The sequence below is a fragment of the Daphnia pulicaria genome, chromosome 2, assembly GCF_021234035.1.
Source record: "Daphnia pulicaria isolate SC F1-1A chromosome 2, SC_F0-13Bv2, whole genome shotgun sequence".
In the NCBI taxonomy this organism is placed as follows: Eukaryota; Metazoa; Arthropoda; class Branchiopoda; order Diplostraca; family Daphniidae; genus Daphnia; species Daphnia pulicaria.
The window spans coordinates 9,934,507-9,951,407 of NC_060914.1; the positions used below are offsets into that span (position 1 = coordinate 9,934,507).

The 16,901-nt window shown below is 41.7% G+C and overlaps 3 protein-coding genes across 13 annotated transcripts; 2 read left to right on the forward strand and 1 right to left on the reverse strand.

Moving 5' to 3' along the window:
• Positions 1 to 872: 872 nt before the first annotated feature.
• On the reverse strand, positions 873 to 5,853 carry LOC124326103 (epsin-2-like). 7 transcript variants are annotated; one of them, XM_046784734.1, is made up of 12 exons: positions 5,732 to 5,853; positions 5,109 to 5,199; positions 4,777 to 5,034; positions 4,513 to 4,692; positions 4,232 to 4,267; positions 3,712 to 3,962; positions 3,395 to 3,554; positions 2,907 to 2,945; positions 2,269 to 2,376; positions 1,839 to 1,971; positions 1,416 to 1,714; positions 873 to 1,243 (listed from the first exon to the last, which is right to left on the reverse strand). In XM_046784734.1, the coding sequence occupies exons 2-12, from the start codon at positions 5,169 to 5,171 to the stop codon at positions 911 to 913; spliced, it is 1,860 nt and encodes a 619-aa protein (XP_046640690.1). In that variant the 5' UTR covers positions 5,172 to 5,199; positions 5,732 to 5,853; the 3' UTR covers positions 873 to 910. The 7 variants fall into 7 exon arrangements, with proteins under 7 accessions (XP_046640690.1, XP_046640688.1, XP_046640689.1 ...); XM_046784732.1 differs by having other exon boundaries at positions 1,401 to 1,714; XM_046784733.1 differs by lacking the exon at positions 5,732 to 5,853 and adding an exon at positions 5,352 to 5,497 and having other exon boundaries at positions 1,401 to 1,714.
• Positions 5,854 to 5,940: 87 nt separating this feature from the next.
• Positions 5,941 to 9,613, forward strand: LOC124326079 (diacylglycerol lipase-beta-like). Of its 4 annotated transcripts, none has more exons than XM_046784693.1 (11): positions 5,941 to 6,167; positions 6,249 to 6,418; positions 6,488 to 6,694; positions 6,764 to 7,083; positions 7,156 to 7,522; positions 7,595 to 7,777; positions 7,847 to 7,970; positions 8,032 to 8,535; positions 8,596 to 8,712; positions 8,794 to 8,936; positions 9,000 to 9,613. In XM_046784693.1, the coding sequence occupies exons 2-11, from the start codon at positions 6,324 to 6,326 to the stop codon at positions 9,178 to 9,180; spliced, it is 2,241 nt and encodes a 746-aa protein (XP_046640649.1). In that variant the 5' UTR covers positions 5,941 to 6,167; positions 6,249 to 6,323; the 3' UTR covers positions 9,181 to 9,613. The 4 variants fall into 4 exon arrangements, with proteins under 4 accessions (XP_046640649.1, XP_046640648.1, XP_046640651.1 ...); XM_046784692.1 differs by having other exon boundaries at positions 5,941 to 6,163; XM_046784695.1 differs by having other exon boundaries at positions 5,941 to 6,163; positions 8,797 to 8,936.
• Positions 9,614 to 9,781: 168 nt separating this feature from the next.
• Positions 9,782 to 11,171, forward strand: LOC124326506 (magnesium-dependent phosphatase 1-like). Of its 2 annotated transcripts, none has more exons than XM_046785397.1 (4): positions 9,782 to 9,957; positions 10,033 to 10,259; positions 10,329 to 10,386; positions 10,466 to 11,171. In XM_046785397.1, exons 2-4 carry the CDS (start codon positions 10,061 to 10,063, stop codon positions 10,890 to 10,892), a joined length of 684 nt encoding a protein of 227 aa, XP_046641353.1. In that variant the 5' UTR covers positions 9,782 to 9,957; positions 10,033 to 10,060; the 3' UTR covers positions 10,893 to 11,171. The 2 variants fall into 2 exon arrangements, with proteins under 2 accessions (XP_046641353.1, XP_046641352.1); XM_046785396.1 differs by having other exon boundaries at positions 9,784 to 9,957; positions 10,028 to 10,259.
• The last annotated feature ends 5,730 nt before the right edge of the window (positions 11,172 to 16,901 follow it).

Below are 16,901 nucleotides of genomic sequence, written 5' to 3' on the forward strand. Positions count from 1 at the left end.
TTTTTTTTTTGTCTCATTTTCTTTTTTTCCTCCCATTTTTATCATTTTCAAAAAATTTTGTATCCGAGGCACTCGACAAAACTGCAGTCACAAAGATACGGATTAATACTTGTGATAACTGCCCACAAAGGTTATTATATAAGTATAGTATGCTGTTTCCCTTTTCTTCTCCAAATATATAAGACGGACGTAAAATTAGAGGAAAAAAGAGAGAGATGGAAAAGGTACACACACACTTTCTTCTATATAGGGAGGGAGGACATAGACTAACTAGGTGGGGTGGGGATTCGCCTTATTTCCAGTGATGCTTACACATGTTGTTTAAATTTAAAAAAAAGAGACTGTGAAGATTAGGTCGTCAATCGAACCTAAATTGGAAGGAGGAAATGATAATTTAAAAAATAAAGATGAAAATGAAAGAAATAAAACAACAAACAAAACAGCGGTTAACATATAATATTCGCTGTTGAATCCATTGTAGAAGAGACAGGGGAGGACAAAAAAAAAATTCTGTGTGTGTAAAGCGAAAAAATTGAAAATTCACTAAAGGGGAGAGAGGAAATCATAAGTAAATGAACATTAAGGGATGCTGAGAGGGGACGACGAATCTTTTGTTTGGACAGAATTATTATTTAGCTTAATATTGATTTTCCAAAAAAAAAGAAGAAATAATAATAATAATAATAATAATAAATCGAAATGAAATCGAAATAAGGATTGATATTATTTTTTTTTTGTGATTTTTTTAAATGTTATTTTTTGTTTTTGTTTCCTATTTGGCGATGGACACCAAATGTTTTTTTTTTTAAATTCCTGCCGTATCATTATTTCTTTTTCATCTAAATTTGTTTTAATCCTTTTTTGTTTTTAAATCTTTCGACGATGTTTTTGTTAAATTTCTTTCTCTCTTTCAGGCAAGGAATGGGTTGAAGGTGGGCGACGTCACGCCCGAACCGGACTGCATCATGGGCTGTGTCGGGCCCCAAACTCCGGTGGCTGGTGCCGGCTGAAGAACGCCGGTCATAGGTTGTAATTGCTGGAGCTGTTGTTGTTGTTGTTGTGGTGGGCTTGATGTCACTAGCTGTTGATGTTGCGGACCGCCCAAAACACCAAAGTTCTGCTGGTGACGTAATTCGTTGATGCTCGGTCGAGGGGCGGGTTGCTGTTGGAACGGATTCGGTTGGCCGGCGACTCCTAAAGCGAATGGGTTAGCGGCAGGAGCCACGGTGGGCTTGGTCGGCACCTGAATAAATTACAAACCAAAATAACATCGATAAGCTCAAAACGAATAAATTTTTAAAAAAGAAATTAAAATTTACACACGGAGTAAAAACGGAAAAAAAAAATAAGAAAAACGAAGTGGACGGACGAAAGACGAAAAAATAGCGGCGCATAATTACGTGATAAGACTTTACCAAGTTTTCCAGGTTTACTAAATTGGAATTAGGACCGAGGAAGCTTTCGGGGGATTTTTTGGGTTTAGCTCCGCCGTGGTCGTTGTGAGCGGCCAGGGCGCTGTCCATTCCGGTCAAGTCGAAAGGCGAACTGGCTCCGTTGGAGCGGTTGCCCAACGGCGAGGCCGCCTGGGTTCGATTGGTCAACAGGTCGAAATCGTCCACTTCTCGGGATCCAGCGGCACCTGCTCCGGCCGGTGACCACGGGTCGTTGGCCGAAGCGGCCGTGCGGACGGGTGGTTGAGGGCTCCAGGGATCTTCTGTTGTTTCATTCATTCAACCAATTGGCGAGACAGCAATAAAAATAAATAAATAAAAAGAGGAGAAAGAGAAAAACGTTATGAGACTATCAACGTCAAATTTCGCTACAATTTACGAGATTACCTCCTGCTGGTTTCGATGGCGTTGGTGCCCATGGATCGTTCACCATCTGGCCCAAATTAGCGCTACTGGCTACCGCCGCTGCTGCCGGTGCTGGCCTGACGGCTTGACCAACTGGACTGCCCCATGCATCAACCTGCTTTTCATTTTGAGTCATTTCATTAATGGGAGAGAGAGAGAGAGAAATAGAAAAAGAATTACAAACATTTTTCCACCAGATAAATTTAGTTCAAATTTCTCCAAAGAAACTCAAAAGATAAATCGGGTGAGTTGTTTCAACCGGAAAAGGACGGCCAAATCGAAACAGAAAAAGAAAAATATAAAACTCATTTTTCTTCTTCTTCTGTTGGCTCTTACTCGACATGAGACATGCAAATAACACAAACAAGAAAGATAGGTGGAGGAATGAAAGAAAGAAATGCTGGAATGGGACCTGGGACGGAGAAGCAGCTGCCACGGGCATGCCCCAGGCATCCGTCGTTCCTGTCGTCCCGACAGTTGCCGCCCCTCCTGTTGGCGCTGTCAGGAAATCCGATTTCACCTACACATATACATATATAGCGTCCGGACAGAGTGTGTGAGTAGTGCACAAGACAGATATTTCCCCTCTCTTACTATTTTCTCTCTAAACATACACCAAAAAAAATTCTAAACGAAAACGAAAAAAAGCCAAAACAAACAAAGAAAGAGACGGATAGGCCGGCCGCTCCTGGAAATGATGGAAACAAATTTAAAAGGTTTCCTCTCAAAAGAAAGAAAGAAACGTTTTAAAATAAACACACACAACTATCCGCTCTATTTTTTGTGTTTCTCTTTATAGCTATGTGTGCAGCAGCCATATGGACAGGCACGCACATTTCTCGTTAAGTTTCCGTTTTAGACTGGGCGGCCAGCGATCACATTTCCAATTGGCCGGACCTAAACTACCCCTTTTTTGTATATTCATCAACGCCCACCTTACAACTATTTCGACACTACCACACACACACACACATAACAGCCGAGCAACAAACACCAATTGATTCTAATGATTGTAATCATCACTGTCGCTTTTCTGTGTTATACCCGTACCATTGAATTAGCATGCCAGTAGTCTTGAAGATCCAAACTCTTTCAGTGTGTGCAAAGGTTGTTGTTTTATAAGACATTGGACAAACATGCAAATGTCGTGCCAGGAAAGAAAGAGAGAAAATAAAACAAGAATTAAATTAAAGACCACACCGAGAAGAAGACGAAACGGACACCCAAAAGGATTATAGAAGCGAAAAAGGCCCTTTCATGGCAATGTTTAAGCTACCGACCATCCCCTGTCGATCGGTCACCAAATGGGAAAAAAACACCTGATAAGGATTGGAATTTTCAAAGGTGGTTTTATAGCCAAAAGGATCGTGATGGCGGCTATAGGGGGAAGGAGAAAACAAGGATTTCTCCAATCGAGGAATTGAGCAGCGAAAAAGGGCAGAAAGCGAAGGAGACGGCCTTGCCGAAAATAATGGCGTCGTGTGAGTTGAATAGCTGCCGATGGATAGATGGATATTTCAACGAGTGTTTTGACAAACCTTGGGTCTTGGAGGCATGACGGGAACTGGTGGTTCGGATGGATGGGCCGGAGTACCCCAGGGATCGACCCATCCGGCCGCAGCGTCGTTGACGCTCACGTCCAACAAATCAAGCAGGTGACTTTGCTGTGGCTGCTGTGGTTGCTGCGATGGCCGGCCCCTGGTCGAGCGTAACGAAATGAGAGAAAGAAAAAAGCCAATTAGTGAAAAACGGTTTCTGGCCGGTTAAGGGCAACGGCTTATCGCGTCGATAAATCGCTGGAATCGTGAGAAAACTCCAGCCAATATGAAAAAGGGAAATAAAAGAAATGCTATACCCAACGATAGCGCCACCCTCTTGGCTCTGCGAGATGGCCAAGGCCAGACGGACATCGTCAGAGCGTCTCTTCTCATCTTCCTTTTCAGCTTCTTCACGTGACATGGCCAGAGCCAGTTGCAACTGCAGTTCTTCTTCACCGGCCGTCTGTGGGCGGGCCAGGTCCAAATCCGTTGGCGGCACGGCCGCTCGGGCTCGAGTGGCTAAACCGGTTGGATCCGATCCGAAGCTCTCGGAAGGTGATCCCATAAACTAAAATACAACAAAAAATCCGACCAGGAAAAGGAGAGAAAAAGAAATTAATTAGGTTATAGAGCCATTGAGAAATGGAAGCCAAACAACAAACGGGAGAGGACACGTCGACAACACAAAAGGTGTACACTGGCATTACACACACACATACAGACATGGGGAAAAGGGACACACAGAATCCGGCCGTGCTTGTGAAGGGGTTAGGAGATCTCATGCTGCCGAGAAATATCACAACACCGACCGAATAAGGCGAGCCATGACCCACTTACATCCCATCGCGTAGGACTTGAGGGCGACATCAGCTCCTGATGAAAGAGACGATGCCAACACACACACAGAATACATCCCCCCAAAGTTATTTTTCAAAATCGCGCCAGCGAGCACGCACGCAAACGAATAAAATTATTATTCACGCCGCGCAAAAACGGATAAAATAAAAGAAACGGGAGAGGTAACGAGAAGCATTTAAAAATGAGGAACTATTCTTGTTTGTTGTTTTGTAATGATTAGTTTTTTTAAGAGCTAGAAAGTATCAGACGATATCTCTTACATTTGAATCGGACCCAGTGCCGAATCCGGTCGTCTGCTGAGCGAAACGCTCGCGAGCTTTCAGGGCCTTGATTCGCTCGTTCTTTAACCGTTCGTCGTCTTTTAGTAAGGCTTCAAGTGCCTTGGATTTTTCTCGGACATGAACGCCTTGGTCTTTACCTTCCTCATAGTATTGAAAATCCTGGTGGGAAATTAGAACAAAAAATGAATTCAATAGAGCTACTACTTGATGAATGAATTAAAACACGAAATCAAACGGTTTTACTCTAAGTGTGTGGATGGCGAAGATGTTCTCCTTGCACTGTTGCGCCACTTTTTCGTTGCCCGTTTTGACTAAGTAATCTAAAAGCACCAGGGCTTTGTAGACGTGACGGTAATTCTTGCCGTGATCGTTCAATCTTTTCCAGATCATCTGCATGATCTCAGAGAAGGCCACGACATTGTAGGTCAGGTCCGAGATTTCGGACATTAGTGAACTTGGCGGTCCCCATGGATCGTTGCTGGTTGCTTCTCGCACCTTGACCTAAAACAAAGTCGACCGTCTCGGCGTCACATTACGCGATATCAAACAATCAAAACAAGGTGTTGTCGCCTTACCTGTGCATCAGTGTAATTGTGAGCAATATTCTTTATGTTTCTTCGAATCCCTGACACGTTCATTGGTGTAGTTGTTCTGGCTGTTCACTTCCTAGAATGGACAAATAAATAAGTTAGGTAAAGTCTCAGAGCACTTGATGGTTTTCCGACGACAAACAGGATTACAATCCCTCCTGTTGGGTCAAGGTTAGGTAATTCTCTCAGAACTAGAAATGAAAATTTACATAAGATGTAAAAGTTTACCACTTTTTATGCGAAAAAGACTTGGAAATACTACTTTTTGGCAAACTAACAACGGAAGATGCTCCAAAGCAATAAACATATACACCCAAAAAGTCAATGAACCTGTCAAGCTTCAACACTTTCTCAACCAACGTAATATCCCAGAGCCAATCAAATGGAAATACCTTCCTTACACTCTTTATCTGAGAAACAGGTGACTCAAAAAAGTATTCTTATCAGAACTGTCGGATATGCGGCGTATGGGCCAATAACTACTAGAAAAATTGTCTGAAACGTCTTCATATAGTCGAGACGTCATCGCTAAACCGATTCCATCACATCCGTTGGATTCTTTGAATAGGTCACTGTTCATCATGAAAACCGACACACAGTAAACTTACCAAATTAAAAAAAAATTATCGGCTGGGCGACGCAAACTAAAAAATATGATTTTTCAATAAGTAAATAGAAAACTGACACAAGACTCTACACCCCTTCAGGCAAACTAACTCAGAATGACAAAAAAACTTTTCGCGTGCTGTTGCCAGATCGTCAAAATGCCACTACGCTGTTATAAAACAAACTCAATAAAACCAGATAAAACTTCATTTCTTGACTTTTAGATTTTCTCATTATTTTACCTTTTGAAATTAAAAAAATTTCTATTTTATTATCGACTACTTACTTTGGAACGGTTCGGTGAAAAGTCCTCGCAGATCGCAGCAGACGCTTGTTATTTTTAGTAGGAAGTGTCAAAGTCGAATTGGTGCAAAGACGTTGATGACTGTATACGAAAAACGGAAATCTCTGTCTTGTTATCGATATTCTCTCTTGTATGTATGCATCATCATTAGTCAACTCTGTTGGATGACTTTGGTTTCTTAGTTGCCTAATAATGATCGTCACGGTTTTTCACAGAAGCCGTAGATCGAAAGGAGAATGCGTCGCTGACACACTTGTTAATCCTTATACTCAACACAACCTTAAAACATTATGCCTGGACTGGTTGCCTTTGGTCGAAGATGGGAAGTTGCATCGGATGATTTAGTTTTTCCATGTCTTGTGGAGAGCTTCATGCGAATGATTTGGTAAATACAGAATTTTTTTGGAAGTCGCAGTCAGCTTCTCTAATTTGTCTATTGACTCTTGATTATTAGGTTTATTGTCACTGTTGTTATATGGATGTACCATGCCCCTTACCTAAACTGTGAGGATGGGCAAATGTTACAGATGTACCTTGGTGGTGTGCTTTTTATTTTGGTCATCATCTTGATGGCCAACGCCTTCCTCATCAAGCACAGCATGAGAGGAGCCATCATGGATGTAAGGGCCAGGAAAAATGTCCCTACTATTCTATACATCAGGTAAATTATTTGGTTTCCTCCTATACATTTCCAATTCATTCACAACAATTACACATTTGTTATGTTTAGAATAATTTTAGGTGTTCCAGAAATGGCTTGGACAGTTGTTGGATCAGTAGGAGTGTTTAGCACCAAAGACAGTTGCATCACATCAGAAATGACTCTTCGCGTAGTGCAAGGATTAGTCATCTTTAACTGGATCTTGGTTGTCCTCTTCTTTATTGGGGTGATGATGGTCTTTGATCCTTTGGGGCATCATCACACCGCCATCATCAGCAGCGAAACCGTCGACATTGTCGATGCCCGTTCGCCATTCGAAGTTGGTTTCGAGCAGAGAACGAGAATATGGGAATGGCGCTGCAAATTTCTCTGTTGCTCATGCTGTTCAAGTAAATCATATTCAAACCCCGAACGGGATAGAACCAAGTCCAAAATTTTTCAAAAATTATTTTTTCAAACAGGTGCGTGCTGTTCACGTTCAGGTGACAACGCAAGTGTCAACGACGCTTTCGGTGACGTGGCCGAAGTGCTGACTACTCTTTTCCACGACCTGGATCTGGTCCCATCTGACATCGCAGCTGGCCTTCTGCTGCTCCACTTGCGAACGAAGCGCGGGCGGGAGGAGCTGCGCCTTCGTCGGATGAGTCAAGTCCGGCGCCCCATCACCGAAGCGCCACGTTCGTCTGCCAATAACGTTCTGACTTCCAGTCCGACGGCCGACGCGGCGTCCCGAGCCGAATTCAGCCCTTCGGCCTTGTCCGTCCCGCCTTCGGCGGCCTGCAGTCCCAATGTCGTCACTGGAACTCTCCATCATCTGGGAAGCATCATGTAATTGGTCTTGCCTCCAATCCTTTTGTTGGATTAGTTCCAATTTGATATTCACACCTATTTTTTTTCAAGGGAGGAGTCTCCGTTAGCCGTCCACCGCTCCCACGAAGCTTACGACTGGATGAATCCATTCACGGCTCACATTTACATGAAATACGCACTGGGATCCTACGGCTGGATGTGGTATCTGGCAGGAGGTTGCTGGGAGGGTCTCTGCACTCTCAAAAAGGAGCTCGTTTGTTTCTCTTGCGTTCGGTATGATTTCATTTGAAGAAATGCCTTTTTGAAAGAAATCCCACGATCCTGAATTTTAATTTCCCCCAGACGACGTTCTTCAAGGCAAATGGATGATAATTGTTGCCACTGTAATTTGGCGGCTCTCAAAACGGTGACCCAACTTCAAGAAAAGGACATTATTTGTGTTTCGTTTCACAATAGTATTTACGAAGTAAGTTGCTAATCGTAATCCATCCCCTTTTCGCCAATGTCATTTAATTCTTTCCTTCTAGGTTCCTTACTTTGTCGCATTAGACCACCAAACATCGTCGATTGTGGTGGCTATCCGAGGAACGCTGTCGGGCCACGACGCTCTAACGGATCTGGCCGCCATGACTGATCCGATTTCAGTCGAAGGACTACCTGTTGGTTGGACCGCCCATCGGGGCATGTTGCAGTCGGCCAACTTTGTCCTGCGTCAACTCGAGAGCAAAGAAATCCTGAAACAGACTTTTGCCCAGTATCCAAACTACCACCTCGTTATCACGGGTCACTCTTTGGGTGCTGGAGCAGCGGTGTTGCTCTCGATTTTGCTCAAACCTTCTTACCCGAAAGTGCGCTGTTTCTCCTTTTCCCCGCCTGGCGGACTCCTTTCCATGGCTGCTGCCCGTTTCACAGAGACTTTCTGTATGTCCGTCATAATTGGTGATGACCTGGTACCTCGACTCAGTCTGGCCACGTTAGATTCACTCAAACGACAGATGATTGCCGAACTAGAAGGTTGTCGCCATCCAAAGGTATTTTAATTCTTTTATTGGGTTTGAAAATTCGTTTAAACATTTTCTGATTCCATCCAGTACCGCATTTTCCTTCGTGGCTGTTGGGAGGTCGTCTTTGGAAGGGCCAACAATTACCACCAACCTGAAACTACTCATCCGCTCCTTAGCGAGACGCCGAACAATAATTTGTCCTATGTAGGTTCTGAAAAAAATTTGCATGTTTGTCCTCGTCCGCTTTTTTGCTTTCAACTTGTTATGATCTTTACCTCTCCCAAGCAGGACTCGTTTAGCGAACAACAACAACCACCACCTCGTTTTCAATCACCCACTAATCGCTCATGTTCAGTCGATGTCACCCAACAATTGTACCTGCCAGGCCGGATTTTGCAAGTGGAAGAACGGGAACCTGTTGATTCGGGGTAAGTTTTCTGCAAGAAAGTGGATGACATGTTTTAATATAATTTCCTACATATTAAATCCAGAACCTACATGCATCCGACCATGTATGAGGCGCGCTGGATGCAGCGTGAGGACTACAACCAGATTTTGGTTACTCCGCGGATGTTGAAGGACCACACGCCGGATTCAGTTTGCCGAATTCTTCGAGGCTTGTCCAACCAGTACGAATCTTCCTTGAGTGCCGTCGAAACACACGAGGCTTGAACGGCCCACGTGTACAACTGCACCTACGTCATCCGGGTTAACCTTCTGTCCACCTTGAATTAAGCTACCGTAATTTAGTCACCTTTTCCTTTGAAAATTGTGTTGAACCATTCCAATTATTGTTGTTATCTCATTACTAATTTGTCAATGTCCAAAATAGTCTTAATTGCCTTCACTAGTTTATTTTTTTTTGTAAAGATATGATATGCTACCAGATGTACGTTATCTGGTACATGGGTTATCATAGATCTGAATCTACTATATATAACATGAAATATGCCTTTTTTTCCTTCCAGCTTTTAAAAATCGGGCTTACGTAGCAAAAACTTTAACCTGTCTATTTTTGTTTGAAAAACAGGGTTCAAGACTGTGCTAGACTTTGTTATAATTGCCAAATGATCCTGTCAATATAAAATGAATCTATTCGCTGGGACGAGTCGAGAGCCTTTGTTGGCCAAGAATAACTTGATATTTGGCGTCGCAAAATGATGAAGTGAGTGGGCGGACTCGTGACTGCCAAGTGCCAATAGTTTTTCTTTAAATATAGAACTTGGAGAAGCAAAATAACCGAGATGGGTACACAGACGCAAGACGGATATCATAAGTGAAACGGGATTTCTAGCAGAATGCAACTCTGGCTGGGAGGCGTTCTTGTTATTGTTGAATTTTCCTTCGTGATGAATAACGTCTGCTCACCGTGCCAAAAAGGACGTGAAAAAAAGTGACGTGACGCGCAGTATAATGGATTAATGCATCAGTGGCGAAGGGCTGTGTCAGGTCAGATATTCTGCGGCTCATTTATTCTTCTTCGATTTATAAGTGATAATTTAATATTCTCGCCATTTAGTTCAGTGCAAAAGTTTGTGGATTCAAATATATCATGAGCCTCAGCCGCCAAACATCAACTGGATCAAGTGGTTCCTCCCGAAAAGCTTCAATCGGGAGTATCAACCGTAAAGCTTCAACTGAATCTACAGGATCTGGCAGAAGATATTCAACTTCTGGATCTTATAATAATGGAATTGCCGTACTCACAGAAAACATTTCAGTTCTACCAAAGTTGATTGTCTTTGACTTAGGTATTGTAATTATAAAATTTAAAGCTTGATTTTATCTTGTCTTGACACAATTACCATTGTTTATTTAAGACTACACGTTATGGCCACTTTGGATTGAGATGTACAGTCCACCTTTTCACATGGAGAGGTTGGCACCAATACAAAAGATTAGCCTTTCTGGCGATAAAAGTATAACTTAATTATTGTATTTAATTTTCTTTTAACAGCCACAGAAATGAACCTCAAGTAAGAGACAAGGGTGGACGAATTGTCAACCCGTACCCAGATGTGAAGGACATCATAGTGGAGCTGAAAGAGTCAGGCATAGAGCTGGGCATTGCTTCTCGAACACCAGAAATCAAGGGAGCACGAAGACTGGTAGAGACTCTGGGCTGGGACAAGTACATCCCTTTCAAAGAGATTTACCCGGGATGCAAGACAACCCATTTTGAAAACCTCTGCAAGCACACTCATATTCCACTGAGTGAAATGTTGTTTTTCGACGACGAAGAGCGTAACATCAAGGACCTCACCGCTGCTGGAGTGGTCTCTTGTCTGGTCGACGACCGTGGAGTCACCAGGAAAGCAGTCAGAGACGGTCTATTGAAGTTTGAAAAAGAGCGAAGCCACGATAAAGAAGTCCAAAGCAAGTAAATGCAGCGATAGCATTGATAATACTATTATACATATAATATGAGCAGTGCAACAAATTTTTCAGTTCATTTTGTATAATTCTGCTATTTACCTCGTTTGCTTTAAAAGCATCTCTCTAAAATTATCCTAGCGCTGATCTGATCGCTACTTATTATTATATAACCCAGTTACAATTGTCATCACAGCATTTAAATAGTTGTAATAATGTTTCGATCTTCCCAAAAGTGCAATACAGATTATTTGGAAAATGGCCCAAAACCGTGTGCCGTTTCAACCTTATACATACATGACCATTTTTATTCCTCAGAAGTTTCGCCGCCAGCGAAATATTCGTGAAATTGGCTCGGGAATCAAAAGGAGCTTACCTCCGTGTTTCTATTCTATGCCTGACATTTTTTTTTTTCAGATTTTATTATTCCGAATGCGAAGAGGAACGCCCGACAAAGAATTGCGCAATGCAGGCATCAGCGAGTGGTTTTTCCAGATTCCTGCAGATGCTTCGAAAGTTGAAGGCCGTTCAATAAAATGGCAGTCGCCAGGAGGAATTCTATCCATCCTACACGCATGTCCCATATGCTGCCCCTATTTCTCTGTTTTGTATTTTATCGTGAAACAGGATAAATCATCTTCGATCGCCCATGCTATACAATGATGAAACGATTCCGGTTTCACGAACATTGTTTTCCAATGCGTCAATCTTCATCTCAGTCTGATGGCGGTGCAATTACTGATACCTTTGCATAGAAAATAACTGACGAATACCTCATTCGTTCTTGTTAGTCAATCTAATTTCTCCGCCACACATCATCCAGGCGGATAGATTGTGTTCCTAATAGGACAGAGTGTATACGTCAGCAGCGTTCAAAGTCGTAGGAAACATTCGGGACCGGCTGGAACGCATCAGATGCTCGGGGGGCCGAAACCGTTTTCCGCTTTGTCGACAGCACGCTCGCGCAAAAATAAACGGATGATGCATTTGCACGGCGGCGCTTTTGTTTAAAAATGGAACCAGACAGACGACAAAACAAGAAAAAAGATATAAACCCGTCAGGTTTGTTCCCTGTTGAACTGGTTCTACTCCGTTTCTGCCAAAACGGAAATCCTATTTGAAAGGACCGCCTTACAAAACAACAAATGCCGTCAGACGATTTCAATCTATATTCTTGTGTAATGGCAATGACGATGATGTTTCACCACCCATCTGAATAAAAAGCAATCAGCGTTTGTAATAACATGTCGTCTGGACAACTTGTAATTACTTCAAAATTTTAAAACACTTCGCGCAACAATAACTATTGTCTAGTAATGATTCCGCACGTGAATTTCATTTTCAAGGCGAGGAAAGATTAAAATAAATTTATTTTACAGACGAATGAATGTGACCTATCATCGAGCCGCTATTTAATTCTCATTGTTGTGTTACCCATTTGATGTTTGGTCATCGCGGGAGGTCAAACCGACAAGACTGTTGGAAGGTTGCGACTCGGGAAGAACTTTGTGCTTTTATTTTGTGGTTTCTTTTGGAAATGTAGGAATTATAGCATAAGTAATACTCACATCGTCATTCAATTTTTTTTTTACTCTTGCCGAACCTCAAATTATGGTGGGTTTTTGTTTCACTTATAATGGATTTTAAGTTTCATTTATTCGCAATTTTTTACTTGCGTTAAATAATCTCGATTTTATTAAATTAAGACTTAAGAAAATAGTTTAAACGGATATAAAATTTTAATAATTTTAGGCGCCAATGGCGTCGCGGTTAAGGCGTAGGTGTTGTCAAAACTTCGAAGCCAGAGTTCGACTCTCCTCTGGAGCATAGCTGTTTCCATTGTCAATTAATCGTTTAAGAGCATCTTATGGAGAGAGAGATTGTATGACTAATAGATCATTAAACGCTCTGTAGTCGTGCACATCTAGGTATTTCTGACTCGGCGCACGCGATTAAAATTGTCTAATGACAATTACTGATTAAATCAGGTTTGCACAGTGGGTGGGCCTATTACGATTTATGTGTCAGAAACAAAAAAATACCTAGTGGAAATAAAATACCTCTGTTATTCCTCACAGAAATCTCTCTCTTCAAAGATTATTTTTTTAAATCCTGTAACAATTCATTCACCCAACTGTATGGTAATCAATATGTCATTACTCATGTTGATGTCTTGATGGAAACACTTGGTTACACATTTTGTTTGTAAAAAGTCTTTCGATTGACCGTTTGCAGCAAAATAATAAATTAAAAAAAAAAACAGAGATATGTATGATTTTCCCAAGAGTAATGCTCAAATTTCAATTTTTTAAAAATTGAAAAATGAGAGACACTCGGCGCAACAATAACTATTGTCTAATGATGATTCCGCACGTGAAGTTCATCTTCAAGGTGAGAAAAGAAATTTATTTTGCAGAATCTCGCTCGAATCTCTCTCATCCAGCCGCTATTCAATTCTTCATTGTTGTGTTATCCATTTGATGTTTGGTCATCGCGGGAGGTCAAACCGACAAAAAGTGTTGAAAGACAATTTTGGATCTTTCGTTTATTTCGTGATGATTCACGAAATTTCAATTGAAGGAGGGATGCTGGGGTAGTTAGATAACGCAGATAGTTGAGCAAGGGCATTTTTGTTGACCTTTGAAAGAATTAAAATAATTCAAATAAAAGAGCGCGTGAAAAGCGTTAACGATTTTCCCGTCCGGACGCCGACAGCACGGACATTCCGCAAATGTTTCATAAAACTTCCTCAAAGGAATGGGCATCAATCTTTTTCTATGTGCACAGTACAGTACATTAACGGCTTCCGGTTGAAGTTGATCCGCTTTTGGTGTATAGACTTGCGGGACCCGCATAACTCGACTACCGGTGAACTTGAAAAGGATATACGGCGTAGTTGATACTTATCATTCTCGTGGGTCAGCGGAGGTCGTTATCGTCTTAGTCCGCTCATTATCAGCCGATCGGAATACTCGGTCGTGTCAGGATTTTTTAGGGAGCGGCGCTGGCACCTCCCTAAGAATTCACGGTGCGTGTTTTTCTTTGAGAACAGTTGCCTTTCATCCCGTCTGCAACGGTGCGGTGCTGGGCCCACAAGAAACCGAATTATTCCGACTCTCTTTGAAAATTTCAAAAACTCTCGCACTGATAATTTTTTATTTTTATCTTTTTCTTTTGTTTTTTTCTTTGCGGATATTCCCGGAGCGACTGTGGCGTGTGTGGATTGGCAGACTCCCAAAACGATCCGTCAATCGACTGCAAGGCCTGGCAGACGGAGACAAAGTGAGATTTAGTTAAACAGAAAGAATTTCTATTCTATATCTTCAAAATAGTTTGGGATATTGAATGAAATTGAATTTCGTCAATTTAATCAATTCAATACAATTATTGCGATAGATTTCCTTGACCGGCAGACGTGGGAGTTGAGTCACCAGATACGATGGGCGCTCGTATCCCGAAATGGATCAGTTTCCGGCCCACCCGTCGGCCATTACGCCAGAGGTCAGTATCGAACGAAATGTCGAGAAAACGTATACATGTTACGCAATTGTCACGATACAAAATCCCGAATCCGGGAAGACAGTATCCCCCCTTTGGATCCCGACTTGAATGTTAAAAGGGGGGGAGGGAATCTTCTTTTCACAGTAGCGGATGACGCAATTCAACCGCCCAATTTCGGAATAGATGTGTTGAACGTCTATCTCTTTTGTATCCACATCTGATTATCATGTGCACTATAGTACGGATGCACCAGGTCAATGTCAAGGTCATTTGTCTTTCACGATTGTCCGCCATTCAAGAGATCACGTTTCGTTTTTTTTTGTGTGTTTGTTTTGTAATTTACGCACACGCCGGTCTCGTAAAAATAAAAACGGCCAATGAACCCGAGAATTTCGAAATTTTTTAAAAATAAATTTTTTACCGTTACAGAAATCTGCGCTAGAAAAAATTAGGAATAATAGAAGCTGACACTTGGCCTTGAATACTCAAATCAAAATGCTTTGCATATGACGGATCGCCGTATATAGTGTATCATAGACATAAGTCGTAAAAATGATAAATCCTAACGGGATTCTCACGCCTGTTTTTTTATTTATAAGCCTTATATCACGCCTATATGATGTTGTTGTCCGGCTGGCGATCCATCTCTCGTTCGACAGCTCCCAGAAAAAATGTGGGCATGCCAAAAGTATACTCTCTTTACCTTTTTCTTATCTCGATTCATCTGAATTTTTATATACGGAACGACTGTGATCCGTCCAGAGAGCACAATTTTGGACATTTGTCAATTTCGTCCGTCCTGTTTGATTTTGTTTTCACTTTCATTTAAAGGAAAAACAAAAAGACATTTTTTTTTATTGTGACACCTAAACGCTCGATTGCCATGGCGTGATTAGCCCTCAACACGAAACAGCTAACAGCGATGTTGATCGTCCTTCATTTTCAAGATGGGCTATCTCTCGTCGGTCGGGACAATTTTTGTTTCTCTTCCAAACAAATTTAAAATAAAAAAAAAGACATTTGGATTGACTTCGTGACGGTAGATATAGTGCTGGATATAAGTTATATCAAGCGAACGAACGTGTTTTTCCCCCCAAACCAAAAAGGGCGCCATCGATGATTTTCAAACAAATATAAGAAGCGGATAGACGTGTGAGAAAAGTGAATTCATCGCATTTTTCAATTTCCCTTTTTTCAACTTGGCGATTTCGTTATCTGCGGTTTATTTTCAAACAACAACAACAACCGCTCTGGATTGGTTGGTGTGTGTGTGTATATCTACTTTTGCGAGTGGGATGTTGTTTTGGCTCCGTGTTTCGTTACCCGAGGGAGATTAATCTCTAATGTTTTCAGGGAGTGTATAGACGTTCAAAAAACCCGAGAACAACTTGCAACAATTCGAAGGACGTTCGGTTCAAATTTATTTTAATGACAGCCGGAATTTTATTTCTAAACCTGATCTTATTATTGTAGAATAAAAATGGGATTGCATCACCTCAGCAGCCATTGGAAATGCTATTACGAAACCTATACCAATAAATAAATTAATTCACAGCTATAGTATAGTTTGTCAAACTTCTTATCAAGATCAATTTGTGAATCGTCTAGAAAACGAAATGGCCGTCGTAAAAGGTTGGGGAGATTTGATTGGGGGGGTCGCATTATCATATTTTGGTTCTTCCCATATACGCCGAGCTCCTTTTTAGGATTTATTGCGAACGGCAACAGCCACAAAAGTTGAACTGCAATCATCAAAAGAAAATATGTATATGAATCCGACTGCTATTATATCGAGAGCTATTTCTTGACTACGCCAGCACGCGCGTTCGAGGGACTTTGATGAGCATTCTTATTTTTTTTTCTCACGGGGTGTATAGGTACAATATATAATTGCGACCTTCGACGTTCATTTCGCGAGGTGATGGATGAGCGAGGCGCTTCTCCATTTATCCCATCGGCCGATGAGATGTTGTATGCTGCGCTGTTGGCCGTTGTGATGAAACGGGTTTTTGCGCGGGGGGGATTGATTCAACCTCAAACATGAATGACTAATGAGCAACACCTTGCCCAGCGGGTATGAAATCTCCTTCGCGTATATATATCCAGCATCAAAAGAATAGACAATAAGTCGACCTTGTGGTGTACAAACTATACGTGATGTTTATTTATATTATTTGATTTTTCCTCGGGTTTTATATGGAATGAATCACTTTCGTCGCTGGAACGTTTTTTGAACCTTATCGTTCGCACCGAAATGGAGATGATGACCTGCTGATGGTCGGACCTATAATACATCACCCATTATATTATACATCAAATATTTTAAAAGAAATAAACGTTGGAAATTGAAACCTGCTGGGAATGGATTTATAATATTTTAATAATGTGATTACGTCAATTTTTCCGGGTCCGATTTCCACCGGATTTATTCAATTTATATTGGCAGTCAAAAAGTTTGATTCATACCGCGCAACGTCGCCAAATGATAAATGGCTGTTGTGAGTACTCTCTTTTTGTCG